General features: G+C 37.8%; 2 protein-coding genes across 2 annotated transcripts; one reads left to right on the top strand and one right to left on the bottom strand.

Annotated features, from left to right (window-relative positions):
• Positions 1 to 1784: 1784 nt before the first annotated feature.
• On the top strand, positions 1785 to 10037 carry nrsn1 (neurensin 1). The gene is made up of 6 exons (XM_086078973.1): positions 1785 to 1906; positions 4749 to 4864; positions 4940 to 5032; positions 7065 to 7183; positions 7282 to 7469; positions 8004 to 10037. The coding sequence occupies exons 2-6, from the start codon at positions 4766 to 4768 to the stop codon at positions 8105 to 8107; spliced, it is 603 nt and encodes a 200-aa protein (XP_085935099.1). The 5' UTR covers positions 1785 to 1906; positions 4749 to 4765; the 3' UTR covers positions 8108 to 10037.
• Positions 9834 to 27174, bottom strand: LOC147172045 (uncharacterized). Its single transcript, XM_086078972.1, has 9 exons — positions 26382 to 27174; positions 24136 to 24190; positions 23559 to 23635; positions 23206 to 23340; positions 22899 to 23048; positions 22126 to 22180; positions 21732 to 21909; positions 13434 to 13501; positions 9834 to 13098 (listed from the first exon to the last, which is right to left on the bottom strand). The coding sequence occupies exons 1-9, from the start codon at positions 26666 to 26668 to the stop codon at positions 11944 to 11946; spliced, it is 2160 nt and encodes a 719-aa protein (XP_085935098.1). The 5' UTR covers positions 26669 to 27174; the 3' UTR covers positions 9834 to 11943.
• Between the last annotated feature and the right edge of the window lie 542 nt (positions 27175 to 27716).

The raw sequence follows: 27716 nt of genomic DNA, 5'->3' as shown, positions 1-27716 counted from the left end.
CATGAGCAATCCCATAGCAACTCGACTTAAACGGAAGACATCTGTCTCCGCAGATATGTTCCGTTGTTGTAGTTGCAGTGTCATTGACTGCAATTCTGCCAAGTTATAAAACAACAGAAACAGGATATGAATGTGAACAGAGGCTGCAGTTTAAACATATAACAGTACTTGGAAAAGTAGTTGGCCATGAAACCTATTAGCTGCTTGGGCCACCTTCAGCAGCAACATCTGAAATCAAGCATTTTCTAAAATTGCCAATGAGTCTTCCTTTCAATAGGATTCAAGTACGAACTCTTTCTTGGCCACTCTAAAACCTCCATTTAGATTTTTTTTAAGCCACTCAGATGTTCACTTGTTTGAGGTCAGTAAGTGCTGCCCTAACATTCTACCTCAGCATTTTCTGGTAAAGAGCTATTTTCATGGTTCCATCAATCACAGCAAGTCGTCCAGGTCCTGTAGAAGCAAAGCAGTCCCAGAGACCACCACCACCTTGTTTGACTGTTAGTGTGATTAATATAAAAAAAATTATATTCTTCTTTTGTTTTTTTAAAGGTTGTGTTACATTTACGGTAGACGCAGTAACACGCCTTCAAAAAATACAACTTTTGTCTCTTCAATCCATAGAAAAATTTCCCCAAATTCTTCAGACTCATTCAGATTATTATTTTTTTGTCTTCAGTTTCTTTTTGGTGAGCAGTGTGTTTCGCCTTGGGGCTCTGCCATAGTTATCGTTTTTGCCCAGTCTCTTCCTTATTGATGACTGAGTCAAGATCAATGACAGACGAGGGAGGGATGCAGTTCTTTAATTGTTGCCCTGGATTCCTTTGTGACCTCCTGGATGAGTCATCACTGTGCTCCTTTGGCTGATTGCCACTGTTCCATGTTTTTCATTTGTAGAGAATGGCTATCACCAAGGTACACTGGAGTCCTAAAATCTCCTAATGGATTTGTAACCCTTTCTTGACTGATCCATGTTAATTAATTTAGCTTTTGAGATCTTTTGGTTCTCTTTGGTTCATATAATTTAAATTTTTGTGTGATGACAGTGAGTACATGACAGGGATGAACACAATAGACACACAAATGCATGAATTTGTTTTTTTTAATACATTACATTCAGTTAGTTGCAGCAGATGTCTGCAATCAAAAGACAAGTAAATGTTATCAGTTGTGGAAAAAAACTGTCCCTTCATTGCTTTCATTTTGTCCAAGAAGCTCTTGTAGTGGGAAGAGAACTTCTTGGGAAGTTGTGGGGAAAGGGCAATAATCAATAGTGTTGAATTAATGAACAAACAAATGAATGTGCTGGGGGAGGAATACACTGCCCTGAGACTGACAGTTGAAACAGTGCTATAGATAGTATAAATCTCTCTATCTATCTATCTATCTATCTATCTATCTATCTATCTATCTATCTATCTATCTATCTATCTATCTATCTATCTATCTATCTATCCATCTATCCATCTATCCATCTATCCATCTATCCATCTATCCATCTATCCATCCATCCATCCATCCATCCATCTATCCATCTATCTATCTATCTATCTATCTATCTATCTATCTATCTATCTATCTATCTATCTATCTATCTATCTATCTATCTATCTATCTATCTATCTATCTATCTATCTATCTATCTATCTATCTATCTATCTATCTGTCTGTCTATCTATCTATGTGAATCATGCATCCTGTTTTGTTGAATTTTGAACGCGTACCAGTGCTATCCAGCCATTGCCTGGTTATTTATATACGGCTCTGAATCATGATGTTGTCAAGGAGTTGGCACATGCGCAGCAGCAGAGAGAGAGAGAGAGAAAGAGAGAGAGAGACTTTCGAGTGATGGGAGCCGGCTGAGCAAGCAGCAGCGAGTCATCGCTCTCCGTGCTGCTAATGACAGGTAAATTGCTTTTTTTAGTTTTTAAAATGCTATTTTGGAACCAACATTTGTGCTCATTTGACTATGTTATTACTCTTGATGTCGACGCGCGCGTGTTCAGATAAAAACGAGTGCGTGCGTGCGTGCTTGCTTAAATCCTAATCATCTCGTCCACATCTGGTTAGTGCGTATCTGTCGATGGAAATGTCCGCTTTAAACTTGTGTGCTGTCACTTAGTCGAATAAATTCAAAACTGCAGTAACACGAACGCGTGCATGTTAAATAAAATAAAAGTTAATCCGCAAATATTTGGACGTAACCTGCCCGAAAAAAAACGGCTGACAGTTTCCACTTGCTGGGAATTAGTCAGTCGAGCGGATTTCGTCAAATCAGTTCATTCTTAATGTCGTTGAAAAGCGTGTGGTCTACGTAGGCTATGTCTCATCGGGGTTGGAAGGACGACGCATGCTCGAGGTCTGTTCTTCTCAGACGAACGTCACGTATTACGTACGCGCGTGTGTGTTTTCATGCTGGGGTAATGGCGCTCAGCACCAAGGCCAGCTCACACACAACGCTGGATGGCACTGGTGGGAACGATAAAGTACAACAAATGTGTTGTTTTTGCTTAAGTAGTAGATTGTTTAGGTATTTTGTAGTCTACTTTATTTTATTTTATTTATTTATTTATTTATTTATTTTTACTTTTGCTCACTACATTTGACAACAGATTTGGACACCTTACTTTAAATAAATAAATAAATAAATAAATAAACAAAGTGGAAATGCCAATGTTAATACCAAATTACTTTTGTACTCAGGTACATTTCAGAGTCAGTATACCTTTTTATTTGTATTTGTTATTTTTTTGAAGTACCAGAGTTGATAAAGTATTGTATTTTTTGACACAATCCGTATTTCAACTTAAGCACTATGCAAGTATTTTATATATATTAATCAAAATAAAGGTTAATGTTCATTAGGGTTAGAAGTGTTTACTGCTGTTGTTGAGAAGCAATGAGGCATCCATTCCTGATCAGTTTTGTAAGCATTTTTCTCATTTATGTGTGGAGGAAGTGAGTGATGAAATTCATTCAGATTGCAGAGGGTATTACTGTACAATGTACGGTGTGTCTCATGAGTAATTCTTCGGAAAGACAAAAAGAAGGATATCCCCCACGCCAAGCATTTTTTTTTGTTTTCATGTATGATGAACGTAGTTCTAGATGTGCTCAAACCCTCTTGAATTAAATAAATTTGAATTAAATAGTTTCACATTGTGCCGACTGTGAGTTTCTGTTAAGCTTTTCGTTTACGATCTTGTAACAAAAAAATGCAAAATGGCATTGATGTCAAAAGGGTAAAGTTTGGTGGAGGACCCAGTCGCAGGGAAGCAGGGCAAGGAGGCGAAGGTGAAATGAAAAAAGGGACTTTAATTTCTACAAAACAAAAGGCGAACTCCAAATTACAAGGTAAAACAAAACATGGGGAGGACAACAAGGCAAAAACGGGCAGCATGACATGAGGGAAAGACAATGAACCGACACAGACAGAGGGGAGACAGCAGACTAAATACACAGACACTAACGACACAACAAGACACACCTGGGGCATGACACAAGTGGCCGAGGGCACTGATTGGATCACACGAGGAAGGGCAGGATTACACACTTAACAAGACCAAGGGAGAACACACAAGGAAAACAGAACCTAAAACATGACAATTGACATGCTAAAGGTTAGCATTGAAAGTTGCTATTTTATACTACTTTAAGCAACAAATAGACATGAAAAGCGATAAAATATCACTAATCATATATATTCTTTATCTTCTGTGAAAATTTTATAACTATTACTGCATCTTACTGATTCACTTTCATTTAGTGTAAAATTATCTACTATTCTTCATTCTTTGTGTTTCAATGACTTGCACTGCTTCCGAGCTGCTGGCTAAGATGGGCACGCCAGAAAAGAGCAGCACAATGAATTGGATTGCAGCATTAAATCAGGATTCACAAACTGTTTAATTTTCTAAATTCAATTGAATTGTTTTTATAATTTACAATATTGTACAGTCATATTTTTTTTCCTCATTAAAAATATAAACCATATACTAAACAATTGTATTTCCATTCAATTCAGTGGAGGAAGATGATTTGAAATGTGAGTGTTTTGATTTACAAGTGGCATCAAGGGAACAACTTCAACTCGTATCTCAAGGCGATCTGAGATTAAAGATTGTAGCCTTATTTCTTCTTTCTGTTGCTAACATTGAAAGATTATAAATATGAATAACAGAAAAACAAACACAAATACAAGTATGTACGTAGGTGAAAGTGAAGAATGTTAAATGTTGATCTGTCATTTATATTGTCTCGATATTCAGGACTATTGTCACCTCGTTTCAGAGAGGATCATTTATGACCATCTGATCTGGATGTTAGTGATATAATCTTAGGAGCAGGTTTGTTAATGATGCTTTATGTTGGAAGACGATGTCATTAGTCTCATTCAAATGTCATTTCTGTATGTGAAAGATTTAAAGTGCTTTCACTGACACTTTGTCCACTAAGCAACTACTAAATTTAGTGAAATAATAAATAATATAGCGCACATGTGAGCTTACTCCTCTTTAGGTTTATACAATACTGCAAAAAGTGTAGTAGTGCACGGCTCGTTTATCACTAAATGAGAATGCATTTGCATGCATAGCTTCAACGTGTTATATAACTTTATGTGAGAGCGTGGGCGTAAATGTGTTTATGAATGCATAAATGTATTCATATGAGCATGTGTATCATGCAGGGGGTGAAAAACTCAGTGGGCGGATTCATTCATGCATTACCATCTGTATTTGTTCAAGCAGGCAGACAGATGTGAAGGATGGCGTCTTGCTCCGAGATCTGTGGGTCGGAACACGGCGAGCAAGCCCAAGCCAGCGGGAACTGCCAGCAGTATGGCGTCCGCTCCTACTTGCACCAGGTAGAACAAACATTTTTCCTCAAGAGAAAGCGTGAGAGATGGGTTTTAAATGAAGAATTATGTCTATTCATCCAGTTTTATGAGGAGTGCACAGCCTCCATCTGGGAACGTGATGAAGATTTTCAGATTCAGAGATCGCCTAGTAGGTGGAGCTCTTTACTCTGGAAGGTGAGATTAAATATCAGTTTGCTCACGCCATATATATATATATATATATATATATATATATATATATATATATATATATATATATATATATATATAGGGTTGGGATGGTTACTTGTAAAATGTATTCCATTACAAGTAAAAAAGGTACTTAGTAACATAATCCAAGTACCATAATGTAATCTTATTACTTTGGATTACTTTTGGATTACTCCAATACCGAGCATGCTCATAAGGACAAAATAAAAATAAATATCACGACAATATATACGTATAAATACTCTATACAATGTGCCCCTGCTAGTTGCGGGTGATAGGGACCCGGGCAGCCTACAAATAGCACAAAATCCTTGTGTAATTGACATCCATTAAAAAGCATGTAGGCGAAAGATAGGTTGATTGATCGAATGAAGGCCATATGCTGTTTTCGAGCTGTCACTGAAAAGCAACCACATGTCCACACCTCACAGTTTAGACAGACAGTCAGATAGATAGATAGATAGATAGATAGATAGATAGATAGATAGATAGATAGATAGATAGATAGATAGATAGATAGATAGATAGATAGATAGATAGATAGATAGATAGATAGATAGATAGATAGATAGATAGATAGATAGATAGATAGATAGATAGATAGATAGATAGATAGATAGATAGATCTAGATACGAGGATGACGATGCGCGACATCAACTACAAAATGAACTTTTTTCCCAGTCGCAAGTTTAGCCGCGTATATGTTATGTATGATGTTTAAATAGTGAATTGGTGGGAGAAAGATTTGTTTGGAAGGTGTAACTCAAATTATGGTTGTAGGCTAGCGGGATAACAAAAAAGCTGCATGCCGCTAGACTCTCGCTTTCGGTCCTTCAGCAAGCCGAGTAAATTCCAAACAGTGAATACCAGTCGCCATTTCCTCCTCTCGTCCGTGAAGCTTTTTGAAACTGCCAACTGCCCGCGTGTCGAGGACACGACAGTTCCCCAACTTCCCGACATGTACAGCTCCAGTAGCAACGGTCCCTCTCTCTCTCACATACATGCTCTCTTGCTCTGTCTCGCGCTCGCTCTCTCTCACACCCTTTCTCATCGTAAAAAAATTTAATCCCTCAAAGTAATCCTAATTTTTAATAAATGTACCTGTAATCTGATTGCATGTTTTTTTCCTGTATTTTTTTTTTTCAATTGTGATTACGTAACGCCGAAACATATATTCCGTTACTTCCCAAGGCTGTATATATACAATATAAAATATAGCTGCACTCCAAAGAGCCATGGCCGTTTCTTTACCATCAGTTCATCCATCCATTTTCTGAATCACTTATCCTCGCTATCAGCCATTTAGCTTAGCTACTGCTCGGCTCGGCTCGGCTGCCCCGCTCTTGTTTACGTTGCCTCCGCCACCTACCACGCTCACCAGAGCTGACAGCAATCCACAGAGGTCCCGCTGGTTGAACTTGCAACATCTCGTCTGGGATGTTGAAAGTGCGGTAAAAGTCGCTGGAACTCGTCAATTTATACTGTACTTCAATGTTGATTAAATCCACACGATTATAGTATCCAGCAACAAAGGTAAAAGGTAAACAGGAAAAGGCACAGCGGTTCCACGGCTGTCGGGCCAAGTGACTATGGAGGGAGCTTCGGTTGTGGCTCTCGTTCAAGTGAATGGGAATCAGCAACTGGTGCATTCACTCACGCATTTTTTTACCCCATGTTTCAAAATTTATAATAAATATTGTTTTTAGAGTTGAGGAGACTTTGGCTGGTTGTTGGGTTGTGTGTGTACAACCTCTTTTTTTTCCCGTCGCCAAACCATATTGACAAATGGCTCACTGTTTACTCATTAACTTGCGGCGCCATTTTACCTCCCACTTCATGCGGCAGCAGCAAACTCTTAAAGGGTCATTAATCAGACCAACGTAAGTGTATGTCAGGTGGCTTAAAGCGATACAAATGACGTATCCGGTGGTTATCGTGCATTCCTAATTCATACATAATATGCAAATATTTCCTCTTTGTTTTTTCCATCCTCAGGTCTGTCTCGCGTTTGGCACCATCATCTTGTTTGCAGGCCTGATTGTCATTATCGTGGGATATGCTACTCCAGCTAGGATTGAAGCATTTGGTGAAAAGGATCTTCTTTTTGTGGATAGGTATACCATGCCGTGGTGAACAGACGATATAATGATGATATAATATGACGGGATGCATGTTGCTGTATAATATCTCGACATTTCTTGTTCTTCAACAGCCAGGCAGTCAGTTTTAACCGTGCGTTGGATGTTTGCAAGCTGACTGGGGCTGTGCTGTTCTGTGTGGGAGGCACTTCCATGGCTGTGGGTCTCCTGCTGTCTGCCTTTGCCAAAAACTACTCCAAAGAGGAATTATATCTGCAGCAAAAGTTTAAAGAGCGGTTGGCTGATTTGCATTCAACAGTCGGTAAGGTTTGATTCTCTATCAAGAGACTAACTTCTGTTTAAGTCATTAACTGCCATTGACGGTTATAGACGTCAAATATTAATTTTAACTATTTCTATTAGTTTAACATTTTTTCTTTTACATTTTTGTTAACAAGAGTATGAAAACTTAGAATTTTTTTATTGTGCATTTAGAACAGATATAAAATGTGTGATTAATCGTGAGTTAACGCGTGAGGTCATACAATTAATTACAATTAAAAAATGTAATCACCTGACCCTGCAAATTTTTTAATAATCTTTTCTTTTCTTTATTAATCGCGTCAGGTGATTAAAAAAATAATTTTAATAACTTCAATAGTTAACTCACGATTGATCCTAAATTTGATATCTGTTCTAAATGTACAATAAAAAATTTGTTTCTAGGTTTTCATACTCTTGAAAAAAAAAGTTAAACTAACAGAACTAGTTCAAATGAATTTTTTACGTCAATAGCCGTCAATGGCAGTGAATGAGTTAAAATATGACTCACACAATACATAAACTTTTTTCACAGGTACCCCCATAATGAGAGCACCAACCCCTGGGGAAGGAAAGGTGCCAGTGACACTTTCCAAAGTCCAGAACATCCAGCCGGTAACCCCAAAGTCAGAAACCTGACAGCAGGCTACTTGAAGGGGAAAAATGTGTTTGTTTGCTGAGTGATGGGTGTGCAGCCTTTGAGTGAGTAGACTGCGTTTATGTCCATTAATGTAGATATGTTATCACCTAAAAGGTCATCTTACATGACTGATAGAGCCAACTCTTCTAAAAAAAAAAATCTAAGATTACAAAATTGACATTTCGTGTGTATTAGCTTTTTACCAGACAAAACACAGTTTGTGAGCTGTAGCCATACAAATTTCAAGTGAGACAAAGTAAGTAACCCAAGAACAAATCAATAGAACACAGCCACTGAACAAGTGAACATTTGTCTTTTAAGTGGATTCTCATTGTGTCGAGGAGGAATGTAAGGCATTATCGATGTTTAGCCGCCACTTCACAATGCCCAAAGCGTCAGACACAATAACCAATCACAGCTGTATGACATATACTATAAATATAGGCTCATAAAATCACCAGCATTACATTATACTGTCTACATTTAAGAAAAAGCAGAGTCTATGAGAGTCTATGTTAGATCATTGTGAACATTAGGGCAAATTAGATGAGTGAGACAGAACGAACTTGAAAGTGTGACATTTACTCCTGATATGTTTGACCTTGTCGTCTTGAGTAAAGATCCCTGATGAAAGGTACATTGGATGGGTTAGAAGCTCCGCCTCACTGTCTGTCAATTAAAAAGAAAAGCACAGATTTTGACACATCTCATCAATTAGATATAGTGTTGGGTTATTGTACTTTTAAAAAGACACAGTATTTCTGTCATATACTACCTTTTGTTTGTATTACAGCAGGGATGAAACATGGGTTAAATTATTTCTGCGATTAGTTTGAACTTCATGTTTAAACTTGTGTTTTCCTTATCTTTGAACTAAAGTGGAACCTGAAAATGTAACCACCCCTGAGGTCATACAATTCCCATATCCCCAATTTAACCAAAATAGAACCATGTGTTGGTCAAATTATCCCAAAGATCAAGAATTGCAGTATGCTGTCAGTCCATGCTATTTTTACAGCCCTAGTTTTGGACTTGCTGTTCTCATGCAAATAAGATAAGATAACTTGCCACTCTATGGCGCAATTCTGGCTTTTCGTTACCAGGACAACCAGGCCTGGAGTTGTTTTGAGCTCCAAATCTGAATTTTGTTTGAAAAGAAAAGCACTTTTTAAGGAAAATTGTATTGTCACTCAAATTTAATGTCTGAAGGATTTGTTTACAGATACATTTTCGTAAATGGTCATCTTACAATTAATTGACTTTGTGCAATTGTTCACTGGATCAAGTTACACCATTTTAGGAAAATGTTTTATGCTCTTCTGGATTATAGGAATAAGACACTATCACCAAACATTTAATTTATTTATTTGTGTATCAATGGTGTAGGACTCGCCAACAAACTTAAATTTGTGATTAAAATATTCATGTAAATTCACCTTTTACTAGCTGTTCACTACCCTCTTCATTTTGTTTTTCATTTTAAAAGTGATGATTTTGTTATGACTCTTTTTTTTTTTAACCACACAAACCACAAAGCTATATGATCGATATTGTAAATGTTACCCAATCACATGTAATCTGTAATCCTGTTCAAAAAACATAAAACAGGATGTTTAATGAGAGAGTCAGCAGGTGATCAATAAATGTGCTCACTAGTAGTCTCATGCTGTAAAATGTGTTTGGTATCATTCATTTACTGTCCAAAAGCCGCTACATATTGAACACATATTTTTATTCTTGAACACATATTTCATTCTTTCAAGAAAACTGTTACACAAGGTTTAGTCTAGACATTCAGTGTGTCTCCTGATGTAAATGTATTCTCCAAGGGGATTGTGCATAAAGAACAACTGAAGTCAATATCAACAATGTGGTATTATATTATGTAGTATATTTTCAAACATAATAAAAGTTAAATATGCTGGCCAATGTTGTGCAAGAGTGTATTCACCTTTACGCAGAACCTTAAAACGGACAAGCTTTGTGCTCTCTCCGCGTCTCTCTCTCTCTCTCTCTCTCTCTCTCTCTCTCTCTCTCTCTCTCTCTCTCTCTCTCTCTGTCTGTCTTTTTATATGTATACAGTATAAACATACGTCTATGCTATTGGTCAGTCCACAGGTATGGGTGTTATTTTTTTCCCAACTTATTGACCAATCTAAAGTGTTGAAAATGATTTGCTGTCTTTGATGATGTAATGTTAATCGTTGAGCAATCATGCAGTTTTTGGGGTCGGTCGGTCCGTCCATCTCTCTCTCTCTCTCTCTCTCTCTCCCTCTCTCTCTTACTACTACCACTATACAACTCTATAACATACGTGAGCTGCTTTCATGAGTGTGGAGTACAGTTTTCACTGTAATCCATCAGCGGGGTCATTTCGAAAGGCAATGTATAGGATGATAAGTGTGCTATTTGAGGCCTCATTAACACACCCACATGTGCACACACTGAAAGGGACCACTGGACTAGATAGGACAGAATTAATGACATATCTGGAAATAGCACCCAGAGGACCATCACCTTGAGCAGTCAGAAGTGAGTCATGGAGCAAACACACGTACGCGCACACACACGCGCGCACAATTGCGCACTAATGACTCATACACACCTGGAGTCCTGGACAGGATGGATGCCAAATAATAAAGAAACTTTGCTGATGAGAGAAAGGGAAGCCATCAATATGTCATTGTATGTAGAGGCAGGTACTTGGATTTGATGAAAAACATTACAAATTCTTCCATAACATTCTATACTAATTAATGTAATGGGAATAGTAACGCAAGTTTAATTATACAGTGACGGTCATTAATTATCACCTTCTAATGAATACATTTGGGGGTAGTTGTTCGGTCTGATTAGGAAATTGATGAGTTGCAATAAAATTAACATTTTTCTTGCGCCGAATGAAGGCAAATTTACATACTAATGACCTTGATTTACCGTATAAAATGAAAAATGTTGAATATTTGTCAGCAGTGGAGTTAATTATTACATTAGTGACATGATGATTTAATCATCAATATGTGGCATCTACATAAATAGTGGTAAAAAAGTTAGAAGTCAAATAAAAAGAGTGGAAACACCATGTGCCCAGGATACACAGATAACAAATGAATGAAGATTGTTATTTTAATTACGGGTGGACTTATCCAGTCAAGTTGTAGTTATTCCCGAGGAAAAATAACAATGGTTATTGAGCAATTGCAGTCCATTGTGGTAAACGGGTTAAACATCAACCTGTAACAACAAGTTGTTATTGTTTACCATTTTTGTTCATAAAATTCACATTTGGTTGAAAATAGACACAGTGGGTTAATGGTTTTAATAAGAATAAATTTAAATGAAACTACCAATACAAGCATATATTAACAAACAAAGTTGAATATTTCACTGTAATGTTATGCCCTTATGAAATCACTCGCTAAAATGAAAACATATTTGGTGTTTCCATACATCCTGACGTTATTCAGCTGTTAGACATAGCTAAAAAAAAATTGAACCATTTTTAGTAGAAGGTATACACCATTATAGTCATCCAGTACTACATTCCTACCGTGTAACGTTTTCTTTTTTTCACAAATCTAAACTATTGAATGCATTCATTGAACTAATTTGATGACGTTTGTAATTATTACTGGTTTTTATGTCAATCCCATTATTTATTTTCAACCTCACTTAGATCCACGTTATCTGTCTTTGATGTGGACTCTTGAGATTGAGAATCGGTCTTCCATCTTCAGCTCCATTTCTTAGATATTGCTACTCCTATCACTGCTTCTTTGGTCTAACTATCAGACTACACAAATCGTCCCTTCACTTGTTTTCTTTCTCTTACTGATCACTTACCACTCTCCTTTTTATCAGCGGAGTCTTTGGCATCATTTCCCTCATTTTGACCTTCTTTCGTACCGCTATTGATGTTGTTTAAATGGCCATTTATTTGGTCCCCAGAAGATGTAACAGATGTATTCTCATTTGGAGTTTCATCTTTACTCTCATCTGAAGTTTCATCCTTACTCTCATCTGCAACCTCAACATTACTCTCATTGGTGTTCTCATCCTTATTCTCATCTACAACTTCAGCCTTACTCTCATCTGGAGTCTCGTCCTTATTCTCATCAACAACTTCGGCCTTACTCTCATCTGGAGTCTCGTCCTTATTCTCATCAACAACTTCGGCTTTACTCTCATCTGGAGTCTCGTCCTTATTCTCATCAACAACTTCGGCCTTACTCTCATCTGGAGTCTCGTCCTTATTCTCATCAACAACTTCGGCTTTACTCTCATCTGCAACCTCAACCTTACTCTCATTGGCAGTCTCATCCTTATTCTCATCTACAACTTCCGCCTTACTCTCATCTGGAACTTCATCCTTTCTCTCATTTGGAGCCTCATCTGCAACATTATCCTTACTTTCATTTGTGCCCTCATTATTTTTCTCACCTGTGACCTTACCCCTACTGTGATTGGCATCCTTGTGCTTACTCTCATCTCCGACCTCATCTTTACTCCTATTGGAACCCTCATCCCTACAGTCAATGGCAACCTCATCCTTACTCTCATCTGAAAAGTCATCCTCATATGAAACATCCTGACTGACATTTGCTGCTACGCCACTCACATCTTCATTCTTGTCCTTACTCTCATCTACAACTTTCTCCTTACTCTGGTCTGCGTCACTCCCACTCTCATCTGATGTCGCCCCACTCTCATCTGAAGATCCCTTACGTTCATGCACTGCCTCGTCCTTCACCTCTTTTACCTCTTCTGGCAGCTCTTCATATACTACAGTTGCTTCTCCCTCGTGTTCATTCTTTGCTGATTCATTTTCCTCTTCCGCACCTCCTTTTGTTAGACTGTTTGTCTCCTTATCTGCCTTTTCTTGGATAACAGAAGTGTCTTTTTGAGAGCTTATTTCAGTAGAGACCTCCTGCTTTTCTTCTTCCTTTTTGCCAATTTCCTCTAATGATTTGGTGTCATCTGATGTAAGGTCCTGCAACACAACAGAAATGGTTTGTTTTGGCTTAATGTGTGGCTTACTATTAAATACTGTACTGTATTACGCAGCCACTCAAGTCAACAGCGTACTGCGACAAAATAGTTATTTGAGTTCCACAATGACAAAAGCAAGACTAACTCACTCACTGATCAGTATAAATCTGTGAAGTGACACTCATTACAGAGTTAATAAAAAATGAATTTAAAAAAACTCAGCCCTTCTTTAAAGCATACACATCATCTGACGGCTGTTCAGTACCACGGCTGTACCTAAGAAAACATTAGACAAACATATTTGTAATAGAGTCAATACTATAGTCAAAACTCTACCTCTTCACTTGACTGTTCTGGGGATTTAACATCAGCATTCCCATCATTAGTTTTTGAAGCCAAATCATCTGGGGAGAAAGATGTAAAAGGAAAAACTTCAGTTGTGCGATGTATTTCAAAATATATATAACCCACATTCTTCAGTCCATTGGAAGTGTCGATCAACTCTGAACATCATCTATTTTCAAGTTAAATTAAACATTTTAAATATTTGTCAGACACTGTGATTGACTTGTTAAAAACAGGTTTGCACAAACACAGCGCAAGAGGGACATCTGGTGGTCTCAAAAAACACAACGCCCTCCTACCCCTGCTTGGTTTCATGCAAGTAAACAACCTGTCCAGACAATGGAACTGTTCAAGAGAGAGCTGTAAACATTAAAGGCTCGTAGGGGAGCTGAAGGTCGAAGGCAAATAAAAACATGAAATGTCATTTGACCGTTGTCATCATTGTCTTCACTAATGCTTAAGTCAGGCATATGTTACAATGACATTAAAGATTCTATCTATTAAATAGTAATGTTATAACATTTCCTTTAAGGCGATAGCTTACCGAACCTCCCACAATGAATGAAGAAATCATACTGCAACACAATGCTTTTCATTTAAAGCAATCATTATTACAATGAAGGTTTGTTGGAGTGCAAAATTAATACAAAATATTCAGCTTTCGTGTGCCTGAAAGTAATTAACCTAAACTATCATAAGAGGAATTCAACTTAATGCTTTTACAAATACCGCCATTTGGAAACATTGTATATGAATGGGAAATTAAAACCCGAAATAAACAGCAAAAGACGGGGAAGAGTCAATCATGTCATGTCTTTCTTCATTTAGCAATGGAAGCACAAACGAGATTGGAAGAGTTTTGAATGTAAAACTGATTGGAGTTTTGCTACGGTGGAAGATGAAACATTATGGGAATCAGAAGGCACCTTCAATGATATTTTATGGAAATAATTTGCATTCATCTAGAGTTGGAGCAAAATGACTGATGGGCCAATGAAGCTGTGGATAAGCGGGTATCAGGTACGAAGATCAGGTCATTAAAAACAGGACAATTAATAACAGCGATATACTATTGCTAGCAATTAGTTGTGTCCATGTGTCATTTTCTTTCATTATCATGCAAAAGCATATTACCTCACACACGTTATGTGGATGACAGTTTAAGGAGAAATAAATGAAGTCATTTCCCCGTACAGATTATGTCTGACTTTATGTTTTCCACTGTCCATAATGCTTTTACTAGCAGTGATGTAACTGTATTGGGAAGAGAAGGGAAAAAAAGCCAATTCTACATTTATCACTTAAGCCTCATAGTTAACACACCAACGTCTTGCTGTAGCACTTAATGAACATTAAATCACTCCACACGGCACAAAGTATATTTCTTATTTACGCCCAGTTGGATTGCTCCAGCAAGCACATAGCTGAGTTATGATGGCGTGTAAAACATGAGCACAAGCTCCGAATGCCATTTAAGACATGTTGCCACTCAGCAAGCGAGGCTCCATTCACTGATCATAGTCCTGTTAAAACCAGTATAGCCGAAATTCACAAGAGACTCTTTGCTTGTTTATGGCAATTTGACAAAAACAAAACTGTCCCCTAGATAATTATTCTGATGGATTTGCTGAGCCATCTGTTACAGTCTCTTAAAAACACACCAAAGGACTGTTGAATTTTAGTATATGAGTTGTACTTCATAGGATTGTAATAAATAACATAATGAGCGCATTCTCTTATTTAGGCTGTTTTAAAGTTTCATCGTTCTTCCTGTCATTAGCTACATCATCTTACATTTCTAGTATTGTATTATTTAGCAATATGATAAGCCCCATAAACAGAAAAGAAGATTAAAAGAAAGATGGGAAAAAAATCACATTCATCAAAGGTTAATTAAACAATATGTCAATGACAAATTCCTCTATCAAGTGTGATGTGTGAGGTTAAAAATAGTGACTTGTGAAGAACCCAACTCATCACGGTAATGTTACGAATAAAGTTGTAAACACAAGACATCCTTTTGACTTTTCACAGTCCACTTGTGTTGTGTTCAGCTTTGGCAGCGCTGCACTTGACTGAATTTGCAGCTTTCTAAAAGTCGAGTGAACTTTTATTTCTATTAATACTAATTAATAGTATTTTAGGTCAATCGGAGCAGGGATTTCGGGAGTTACGGCCTGCCGAATTTTTAAATTTTTTTGCAAAAGGGGCATGTTTGCCTTCCTTTGAACCCTTATTTCTCTGGAACTAATGGGCCAATCTTCACAAAACAGAGATTGTTCTGTTGGAAAGGGAATTATAATTTTGAAGACTGATGCATATTAGTAACCTTTTGACCCCTTGTTTTAGTTGACCTTGAAATCGACCTTGTAGATCACGTGGCATGAACAAAATTTTGCATGAAATGTCATCTCTCACATGTTCTCTAAATATATTTTTTTTAAATCAGAGATGTACATTATTTGTTCAGCAGCAATAAAGAATCATAGTATCCATACCCTCAGAATTTCAGACTATTCAACTTTCCATGAACGTTTCTTGTAAATGATTTGGAATATTAGTTGAATTTCCTTTCCAAAAAATATGTTTTGTTAAGATTGACCCAGTAGTTCTTGAGATTTAAAGGTTCAAAAGAATCGCCTGTTTTTGCTGAAAATGTCCAAATTTGGCAAGCCGTACCTCCCAATTCCTTGCTCTGACTGCCGTAAAATTTTAGATTTGGTGTTGTGCCATCACTATCAACAAGTACACCAAGTTTCATTGCAAATAACATCTGATTGGTTCAACACACTGGATGATTTGGCATAGAATGACCCTAACCCATCATTTACAAACATACAAGGTGTGTCAGAAAAAAATCCAGCACCGATGTCGCTAAAGATACCTTTTAAATCCAAACTATAGTTTTCTCCTTCAAAGTAGTTCTCCCATGAATGTAACATACGTCCCTGTCTTGTCTTTGTTCACCCACTTGATCTAGTGGAAGAGGGTGAGCGAGTGGAGCGGTTGCTCCAGCATGATGTTTGACGGCCAGGAACTATCAGATGCTCAGGACATTGTGAGCAGGTGCAATGTCACGGTGAAGCAACCACGAGTTGGCAGGACAACTCTCGCCTCTTCTCATAGTCTCATAGTCTCATAGTCTCATAGAAAGCCCATAGTCCAGGAATTTTCCTGACACACCTTGTATGAACCCTAACCATGATATAAACATTTAACTCGACATTAAAACTGTTTAAACATTCAGCGCAGCGGATACCTTGCACATTTTACATGTCTCTGCAATCCGCGCAAAGCAGCTTGGATTTAAAATGACAGACGTGAGCAAAATGTGCGTCTGTGAAAGTGTCAAACCCTACACTCTGCATGTCACAGTTAGCACCCTTATATGTCGCTGCCGAAACACTTGTTAACAGATTAATGTGGCAGATTAGCGCTACCAGCCCACACTTTAATCCCCTAATCCTGCATCAAAGGGTCATAAAGAACCTTTCCCTGCTGCAGTAAAAAAAAAAAGGGGGATGAGAAGTCCCAAATAAAGGAGGCGACGACCACACACACACACACACACACACACACACACACACACATACAGTATGCACAAATAAAACGTTGCTCACACAATCCCTAAAAAACATCTGTGCAACAGGAAAATCATTTAAATATTGCCATCTCTCATCCTTGAGCTTCTGAGCCTCTTTTTGACACAGCCACAGCATATTTGTCTTTGTGCACATGCCTCCTGTCTCCCAGCGCTGTTTTGCTCTGACAGGCATTATAGATACATATGCTAACATGGATAATTCCCCCCTGGCAGCATCGCCTTCGATGACACGAAAGGCTCTGGGTTGATCTGGCTAGATAACACACACACACACACATGCATTCTCTCAATGAGCGGCCTTCCCTTGCATACGTTTCACTCGCTAATAATGCCTAATAATGAACTACATTAAACCTCAGATTTGAATTATAAGAGAAAACATTTCACACGATATAATGTGAAGCTTCCAAAAACAACAAAGATATCAAAAGATCTTTCGCCAAGTCTGTCCAATACATGTTTTTAAGTTTTTGAAAATACTGCAATGTTTTGCTGCGGACGTGGCCTCAATCTCGCCTTCAAACTTTGCTAGCCGCCCTTGACTGGGAAAGGAAATAACATAAGTGGATATAATGGTGCTCCATCATGTGACATATGGTAAATTGAGTTTGCTCCTGCCGCATTAAAAAGATGGAGCCGCGTGCACGCATGAAAGGGAGGCGGCGGGCTTTTCAACATGAGGTTTTGTGTGAATGAATACCCTTAAGGTTTCTATGCTGGCCCTGATTTACCTGGCTCTATTTGAAAATCCCTCTACACCTCCACTACTACCTCCAAAAGGTCTGACACAAAGGAAAGGGGCTGTAATGTTCACAAAGAGAAAGAGAAAAAAGATTCTGCTGAAAAGACCTCAACTTGGACGATGACTAACTGGGTCTCAAGCAGCTCACCTCCTTTAATTGCAAAGTTATCATACGTAGCTTTACTATTAATGTGCCGCTTGTTAAGTGTTATTTATTTATTAGCTTGTTTGAGTGATTTATGAATCACAAAAACAAGAACAATAAAGTATCAAAACAAAACAAACATTTTTTTTTTAAAGCTTGTTTACACAAGTAATGTACTGAATGTAACAATAATGCTCATGTGTGAGGGTTATTAAAGTGTTCTGTCACTAACTGCCAAGGATTACAGAGTGGTATAAGTGATTGATTTATGCCGAGTCAGAAAAAAAACAATTATACAGCGATCTGTTTATTTTATAGACAGTACATCTGCGGTGGGGCGCACATGCTGGCGTATGACAAATTTGGTGGCAGAAATCCTAATTTAGGTCTGTTCAAATCAAGTCTAAGTGTTGGCACAGTGTAGGCAGCCGGTACAACGTGATTCTGGTGTATTTTGATTACGGCGTACACAGCAGAACAGGAGGCATAAAACTGTCTGAATTATTGCAGAAACCAATTCATTGAATGAACAAATTAGTATTATTATTATTATCATCATCATTATCATCATTATTATTACCTAAATAATCCCACTGGGCGGCACAGCTATAGGGGGCAGAGACTGTAGAGGATGGGGCAAGACCCACTTACCACAGATGTGGGCGTTTCCGTGTCAAGAGTGGCACGTGACTCGCGTGCTAAACTTAAAGGAAAGGAAAGGAGCCACTTTGACTGGCCATGACTGAAATAGGTTGTGGCCACTCCCGCAGCAGCACTGTTCTCACTTTCTCAAATTGGCTGTCTTGCACTCAATCTGGAAAATTACCAACACCTGTTCTAACCCACCTCCACATACAGTTACGCTTCACGCCGCATAGGATTTATGGTGTTCATGAAAGTAGTCCAAAGAGTCCAAAAAAAAGGAATTAATAACTCTTAAAATAATAATAATAATAATAATAATAATAAGTATTGTGGGAAACCTTTGGTATATCGGGTAATGTCTCAACTGCTTTTTTTTTTTTATACCAACATCACTGCATGCACAATGACAACGGGGTGTGTTACACTTCTTTGTTTTTCCCTCAAAAGCTACAACAAATGACTTTACAGTAATTATTTCACCAAAAATATTGGGAGATTAATTGCTATTATTACTGCGTGTCCTTTTTAAACCAGGTAGAAAATTGCATAACCATACAGTACTTGGTTGAAACATAACATTTAAACGACAAAAATACAGCAACCTCCACCCCATATTAAAAAAAAATAATTGTTCCTCCGAATCCCTCCCATCTCTCCCTGACTGGTCTCCGAGTGCATTAATTTGCACATACTACACTGTCTTCCATGATATACAGTATGTCTTAAATCAGAATATGTGGAACATTTTTCAACTTCTTTCGCTAAATAACAGCACACTATTATCATTAGCATGCTTCTCTTTTACTGCACTTAATCATAGCTAAGTGTTTTGTGTTTAGGTGGTCAGAGAACACCACTGCCCTCTGTTTGAAATGGAATGAGAGGAGCTAGCTTTTGTGTTCGGATGCCCGTGAACATCCATCCATCCATTTAGCCTCACATTATAACTCATTTTAGGCCACAGAGAAATGGAGGAGCAAAGAAAGGGTTTTATACAGTAAATATTCAAATAATTCTAAAAAGTCTATTTTTGTTTAAGTGTTAAACATGTGCATTACATTTAATTTAAAATGTAAGGTCTTTTTTGGGGCTCATTTTGTCTCCATAATATAAAATATTAAACAAAATTTAAAAATATAAAATAAAATGTAAAACTCTATAATGCATCATCAAAATGATTTTTCGGCTAAATTAAGGCTATTTTGCCTGGAGGGTGAATTGAATGTTCAGCAATTCCAGTCATGTTCAGAGCAGATTTAAGAAAAAAAATCCATTACGTTTGCAGTCCAATGAACAGTGGACATTTTCCTTGCAACCGTCTCGTCTTGCCTCGCCTATCCCTCATCATGTCCATATCTGAGGATCTCTCCTTCGAGTGAAAGGCTCTTTTGTTGATTCCAGAGCTGCAATTTGGTCCCAGCAAGGGGCACAGGCAAGTTCATTTCTGCTTTGATGACTCTAAATTGAGAGATTAACCAAACGATAGGCAATTATCCAAAGCTCTTACCATCTCCCAGCCATCCATTTTTGTCCCCTCCCTCACATCTTCAACTGTTCATCATATTTGATTGCACATGTTCTCTCTTTTCTCGCTCTCTTTTACTTATCTTGTATTCCCACCTTTAACTGACTCCCTTATGTTCACCTTTCATAGACAAGACATTCTTCACTTTATTTGTTCTGCTGTCATCTTTAATTAAGTTTGATTCAACCAAACTGGTCACATTTTGGGTGGAAAAACATATCAGTACTGCTTTTTTATTCCTAAAATAACAGCATCAGCATCATCTGGTTGTCTCCAGATAGAATATGAAAGTTGTTTTTGAGGGAAAAGTTGAGGGAGAAAGAGAGCGGGAGACACTCCATGACCTTTGCTGCATGAGTTGTTGCGCTACCACCACCCTTTTCCTTGTGTTCTCTGTCACTTGCATCTGTGTTCACTCTAATGAAGCAGAAAAGTCTGAAGCTTTCCACATTTTTTTTCTTATTCCCTTGGTTCCCACCAGATGACAGACAGTGAATAATGGCCACACGCACAAAAAGTGACCTCTCTGTCAGCGCCTAAGTTTCCTGGTTGCTTATTTCTTATTTATCATCTCAAAGATTCCTATTTCCCTTTTGTCACCAATCTATGGACGGTATTATTTAAAAATATATATATATTTATTTATTTAATTATTTGTTTGTTTGTGTATGTGTTTATTTATTTTTACTGAAACATGGATTGTTTCAAATGAAGTAACGCACTGATTTGTTCAAACACCAAAAGCCTGGTGAAAGATAAAAACAAGCAAGAATCTATGACAAACCACTAGGTGACGTTAAGTGACTCCTCCTGCAATGGAGGTCACTTAAGGTCAGCCAAAGCCTGTCAGTCCTCTTATCTGTCAACTTACAATGAGCGTGCTTTAACCGGAAATTGTGGGGCTGTTTACGAGATCAGAGCAAAGTGAAGGTGACGTAATGTGTTTCTTGTAAAAGTGTTTAATGTCATCATTGCCTACTGCCATCATCTGCCGCAGAGCAACTGCGCCTCTTAGTGGCCATTTAAGGAGGCAGCAGGTTACATAAGATTGCGAGGGGCTGGCATTACGTCATTGTACTGAAACCATTTGCGCATCTATTCCAAATCCTTGATATCCATCTTGAGGTTCGTATAATTGTCCTTACTGGTAGCCTACTACTACTTACTAGTGCTACTATAGTAACATTATGCAATTCTACAAAGTAATATTTGACACATCACTATTGTGAGGACAAAGAGTGTACTGGTACAATGACCTTAAAACGGATATTAAGTTCAAACATTTTACAAAATGTTGGTGTCAAATGTTGTTGGGATTATAATCAGTCTTTTTTTTATACTACTACTTGTGCAAAGTAGATTACTTGATAGATAATAAACAATAGTAGACAAGCACATGAAGCAATAATCACTCATGTCCTATATGAATGAATGAATGTATTGACCATCTTACTGGCTATTTGACTGGCTAGTTTGCCGAGTGTCCTGCATTTTCTATTTTTAATAATTAAACTAATGGAAGAGAAACTATATGTAATTAAATAGCATTTTCAATCCGTAAATAATAGATCATACTCAATTCCGAGATAATGACATACAAATATTTGAATGTTGTGTTTGAGTATTACCATCGTCACCGAGGGTTATGCTCTGTCCACTCCTCTTCAGCCTCAAAGAGAGGAGTCTGGCCTGAGAGATTTCTCTGACGATTGAGGACAGGTGCTCTCTGCTGCCACCAATGTTGTTTAGAGGCAAGGCCTTCGACTCGCCATCTCCACTGTCAGTGCTCCGGACCACGGACTTTCTCTGGAGGGAGATTAGATTAGATCAGGATTACATTGACTGTGAGAGGCAAGGTAAATACACATTCCACCATAATTGTGAGAAGAAGAATGTAGTCTGTATGGAAGTGATGTTGGAAAATTCGAGTTAGTTTTGTAAGATTTTTTGGTGTGAAATTGTGTCTAAAATTCATGTTCAAATGATTCAAAATCAGCGTCATAAACAGCAAGTGTTTCTTACATTTCCATTTTGCTTCAGGGATCTGTAGATGGGCGGCAGAGTGCCCATTTTCATCCTGGAAACACAAAAATCAATTTGTGCAATATTGTTGTTATTATTATTATTATTATTATTATTATTATTATTATTATTATTATTATTATTATTATTATTATTATTATTATCATCATCATCATTGTTATTATTATTATTAAAAGTAGTAGTAGTAGTAGTATAAGTAACTTGTATCATTTAAATAGCAGCGTCTATTATTTAGCGCCCTCTCATGGTGAACTAATAGAATGCAACGATTTTGAAGCACACGCAGCTACGGTGCCTCAGAGAGACCACACTTTGCAACGCTACCTACCGCCAATTACTACCAATGGTTATTTGTAGTGAGTGAGCAGCCCGGTGAGCAGGAGCGGCTAACAAGAGTGGCTAGCAAGAACTAGCAGGAGCAGCTAACAAGAGCGACTAACGAGAGAAGCTACAAAATCTAAGGAGACCAAAACAGAGGGAGACGAACGGCGTTAGCCCGAATCAAGCAAGGACCAATCTGGAATCTGAACATGTCAGCCCCCTCTAAGGCGTGGCGCGAGTCACGCCACCTATGTAATATAATTAGTGATTACTACACCTTCATTAATATAATAAAAAAAAAATTATGTTGATTTGATAGAACATATATTGTTTTGCATATATCGTTTTTAAATAAATTGTTAGGTCACCACTAGATGGCGCCAAATAATTCACACTGTATCAGACTGTGTGAGGCGCATGGCAGTGTTTACCCATTGAGCCGCCGTGCCCCTCGAGGTTTGCTGAACAGCAGGTCGGCGTAGGAGAGCTTCTTAAATCTCTCTCTGCCCACGGCCACGTAGAGCTGACCGCACTCCAGCTGAGTGCCATCAGTCACCTGCTGGCCTTCATGAGTGTAAAGACTAGCAGAAGAAGAGAGAAAGAGTCCAATGGATACAAAATCCCAGAACGCTAAGGTAGGTTTGCAAACATTTAGTCCACCATGTGTCTGTAAATAATTCTTTAACACAAAGCAAAGTCAGAAGCTTGGATGACACCAATTTGCAGTTATAGCAATACCTTCTCACTCCGCCAAGCACTCTCAAACCCATCTTCTCTGTGATCATCTCCAGTATTCTTTCAAACTGGCTCTGCATCCTCTGGTGAATGAGGAGCCTTATGGCAGGATCCATAGTCTCCCCATTTGCCACCACACTGAGGGCAAAAGTATGAGAGATGATTTTGGAGATGGGTTTATTCAAGAGTTCTGTATTAGCTGATGTTGATATTAGAACAATGTTATTCCAATTATATTCCATCCAGTACGAATTGGCATTATACTGAAAATGGCACAATCGCAAAATAAAAGCAATGTACAATGTAGTGGCACAACAAAAAATGTGACATTTTGTATGAGAGGTACTGGCGCTCACAAAATGGGACATGGCTCCTTAATTGGCTTCAAGAACCGAGCAGACACAGAAATCCGATTTGGTGGAAGAGGTTTGGCCTGGAGAAAAAAACAAAAACATTATCCATAGTGTCAGGTTGACTACCATGATTTTTACTGTAAAGGTTTAAGATCATCTTTGAAGAAAAACTGTGTTCATTTTAAAAAAGCAATATAAGAAACACAGCAGCCTCCTATTCAGACAGTTAAGAGTTCTTACCACTGATTGACACAATCAGCCATGTTAAACTAGGGCAGGGGATTTGCGGTCCTTGTATAGACGATTGGCTACATTTATGTTAACGGGTAATCAAGTCACCAAAAGTGCTCAAGGTTCTGTGCTAAGAGACATCTTGCAAATAGGGAATAAGACTAAAGCAGGTACACAAAGTGATCTGAAACTTTCTTTCTTTTTTCCATTTTCCAGACCGCTTATTCCTCGCGGAGGTGCTGCAGCCTATCCCAGCTGAGTTCGGGCAGTAGGCGGGGTACACCCTGAACTGGTTGCAGGCCAATAAAGACTCTAAATAAGATTCTCACAGTCTAACTGTTTGGCTTACCTGCAGTGGAAGTGACTGCAACAGCCTTCTCTTTCTAGAGCCGATCTGTAAATAACTGCACACAAAACAAGTACAGTAGATAATTAATGTAATAATCTGAGATAATCCATTACTGTCAAATACAATATATTTTGTTTATGCATACATAACTGACTCACCAATAAAAGGAAAATAGAGTATGTTATGTGCCTCAGTCAATTGACAGATAGATCATCTTAAATTCTGTCCAGGCCCAGAGTTAGCAGAGCAGTCCCAAATCACGATGGCACCTCCACAATACTTCACAGTTGAGATCAGTTTTCTCCATTTATACCATGATGCGCTCCTTCTAAATAACTCAACTTTGGTTTCATCTGTCCACACAATAAGTTTGCCATTCTGTGCTGTGCTCTTGCAGTCATCTTTACAAGACAGTCACAACCCAAAGGAGAATAGCAATAGTGCTAAACCTTCTCCAATAATAGAACATCTTTTGTAGCGTGGACTAATGTACTTAATGTTGTGTAATGATGATCCCATCTCAATTTATTCACAAAATGACTTATTCAGTTTGAAATCTGGGCCTGTTTTATCAAACACAAAGCTGACTTAAGGCTATGTTCACACTTTACAGTACGGGTGGGAGTCTTTGAATGTCTTACGATTCGATTTGATTCCAATTTTTGGGTCTGCGATTCGATTCAGAATCGATTTTCGATTAAGAACTATTTTTGATTCACAATGATTTGATTGACAATGATTTTTGCTTCAATCTATTGATGTGCAAGGAATTGTAATGATCTACTCCAGTCTGACTCGCTAATGCTAATTAACGCGCTACTCGCAGCCCTTTTATCGCTCAAAAGAACGGCTCCACGCTAAAAAAAAAACTTTTATTGGAATAACTTGATCGTGACTTTTTCTTTCTACTCTCTAATGTGGCTACAACTTAACAGTGTATTAGACCGCGTGGAACCACACTGCCCCTCAGTAGCCAAACCGGGTACAACAAGAACAGCGCTCCAAATAAAGGCACACACAGACAAAGACAAGACAGTATCAAATAATTTAAATAAAGTCTATTTTTGGACATTTAAAATCGATTCTGAATCGTATTAAATGAGAATCGTGATTCTTATGAGAATCTATTTTTTGGCACACCCTTACTTTACAGTGCAGGATATGATGCCCAATTCCTTTTTTTAAATATATATATATATATATATATATATATATATATATATATATATATATATATATATATATATATATAAACATATAAATCTGAGCTTGTTTATATAGTCATAGGTATATTAGTAATGAATAAATAGTCATTTTTAAACAAATTAAGTGAAATATGATCATTTCCACAGTAGCCCTGATGATCTCTCGTGCACACTAAGTTACCACAACATGCTGGTTGGGAATCACTATGCAAACACTTTACATCATGCATTGAGAAATAGGCTATTACATAGTGTGATAAATAGATAAATAAATAAATAAATAATGTACATTTGTTTTACAGCAAACTACCTGATGCACTGTGGCCTTCGAAAGCACAAATCTCATTAGGCTATCTATAGCAAGAGTCGTGCACGCATCTCCCCTGACCTAATTTGCCCAACGCTGTGACTCAGCATATGGCTGCAAAAAAAAAAAGAGTCACAATTAACATCCCTTTGACAAGAAATGCAAATAAATGTTAGGCTGAGCATTTGACAACAATGTTAATTGAATTGCACGCTGGCTTAATTTCCATCAATTGCAAGTGTTGATGATGATCTTACGGCTCTTGGTTGGTAGGCTACTTATATATATATATATATATATATATATATATATATATATATATATATATATATATATATATATATATATATATATATATATATATATATATATATATATATATATATATATATATATATATGTGTGTGTGTTATGCTGACTGCTGTAGTAACTGGCAATGATAAGCAATTACCTACTAGAGCTCCAATATTTATCATATGTCTCATTTTGGAGAATTTGGGGACTAAAAGGGCCATAAATAATGAATAAATGATTTGATGATAGGTCACCCTGGAGAATGTAATCGGTAGACGGTCTCTAAGTTAGACGGTAGGAGTGAATATCAAACATCGAACGTCAAGCCAACTTTTTCTCCCTATGTGTGCGTTAATTCCTTATGACAGTCAGTGACATAAATTTGGTCGCATTTCAAAATAAAATCATGCAGAAGCTCAAATGCAATACATATGACTTACTCTAACTTTTTAAATCTCTCCCTCCCAGCCGCGACGTACTGCTCTCCACTCTGCAGGTTATCCAGGCAGTCCACCTTGTGTCCTCCACGCGGGGTGTAGATGTTCCTCACGGCACCAAAAGGCGCCTGGATGCCCCCCGTAACCTCCCTCAAAAACGTCTCAAAGTTACACGTTCTCCTCTGGTTAATCACGACTCGACGGGCTTCATAGTACTGGTCACCATTTCGGAATATGTAGATATTCTTCACCACCGGTTGGGACAGAAAGTTCGGCTTCTCCGAGCCCATCCTTGTGCGTCAAAGTACCTTCCTCCTGTGATTTTTTTTTTGTTGTTGCAAAATGCGTGCTAATCGATCACAGCTCAGAAACTCATTCCATCTTGACCTCTTTTTTTTTTTTTTTTTTTAGTACGATTAAGCCATGCATGCAAAATAATTTTTAAAAGTCACGTCTAAACAGACGAGACAACCATATTGCTTTAATTAATGTTCAGTTGCTCACAGTGAGCTGCGCCAAAAGGACATCTACTCAAGGGTTGCCTCTCATGAGAACTCATCTGTTGGGATGTATCTATGGGAACAAACATGACATTTCCCCGCCGCAATCAACAGGTAGTCTATCAATAAGATTAGCTGGGTGGGTAAAAAGGTCGCAATTAAGAGAACACGGGCTCCAAAATGCGCAGCAAACGACAGCAAATGTGCAACGTGCCGTGGAAGCGACCCCTGCACTAAAATGCGTAATGTTATATTTAGTTGCACCCAACGCCGCAGCACAGAAAGTTAATTAGGCATCAAGAGACCCAGTGGAAGCATGGTTGCCAGTGACATCCGTAAAGTGGGACAAAAACATGTTTGTCCCACTTTCTTGTTTGTCTGCTATAATTGTGAAGTGTAGCAGCGGAAGATGTGCGCATATGTGTCCTTAAAATACTTCTTTTTTTTTTCTTCTTTTTTTTGCCAAGTAGCACTTTTCATGTTGCAGTCATACAACATAAAATCAACTGTAACCATGACTTTTTATGAACAGGCTCACGCGATCGTATGAAAGCTTCTGTAATAGTTCCCCGAGGTTTATACAAAAAATCATTTGAAACGTATTCTAATTTTGGACACTCTCTGTCAATCAATTGGAAGTATGACGACTTTAATGCGGTATCACTCTCAAATGATCTCTATACTACGGGCGTATAAATTATTTTTGTGTCAAAATAAGCTTTTGACAAATATAACATGCAATTTTATTTTAAAACCACTTGGCGGTGCTAGAGTAAAGCACATTATAGGGAACACACTGTACATGACTTGTGATGCATTTATATATATGTTTCCCCTT

This window comes from Leptonotus elevatus, chromosome 6, assembly GCF_054856555.1.
Source record: "Leptonotus elevatus isolate MCC_2025b chromosome 6, RoL_Lele_1.0, whole genome shotgun sequence".
Lineage (NCBI taxonomy): Eukaryota > Metazoa > Chordata > Actinopteri > Syngnathiformes > Syngnathidae > Leptonotus > Leptonotus elevatus.
The sequence above is the reverse complement of the archived record's forward strand: the minus strand, read 5'-3'. Positions and strand labels throughout refer to the sequence as shown.

Coding starts and splice junctions, on each gene's coding strand:
- nrsn1 (XM_086078973.1), top strand. CDS start 4,766: ATGGCGTCTTGCTCCGAGATCTGTGGGTCGGAACACGGCGAGCAAGCC. Junction 7,184..7,281: donor GATCTTCTTTTTGTGGATAG/GTATACCATGCC, acceptor GTTCTTCAACAG/CCAGGCAGTCAGTTTTAACC. Junction 7,470..8,003: donor TGATTTGCATTCAACAGTCG/GTAAGGTTTGAT, acceptor CTTTTTTCACAG/GTACCCCCATAATGAGAGCA.
- LOC147172045 (XM_086078972.1), bottom strand. CDS start 26,668: ATGGGCTCGGAGAAGCCGAACTTTCTGTCCCAACCGGTGGTGAAGAAT. Junction 23,049..23,205: donor GTGCTTGGCGGAGTGAGAAG/GTATTGCTATAA, acceptor TTCTTCTGCTAG/TCTTTACACTCATGAAGGCC. Junction 13,099..13,433: donor CAGAACAGTCAAGTGAAGAG/GTAGAGTTTTGA, acceptor GTTGTGTTGCAG/GACCTTACATCAGATGACAC.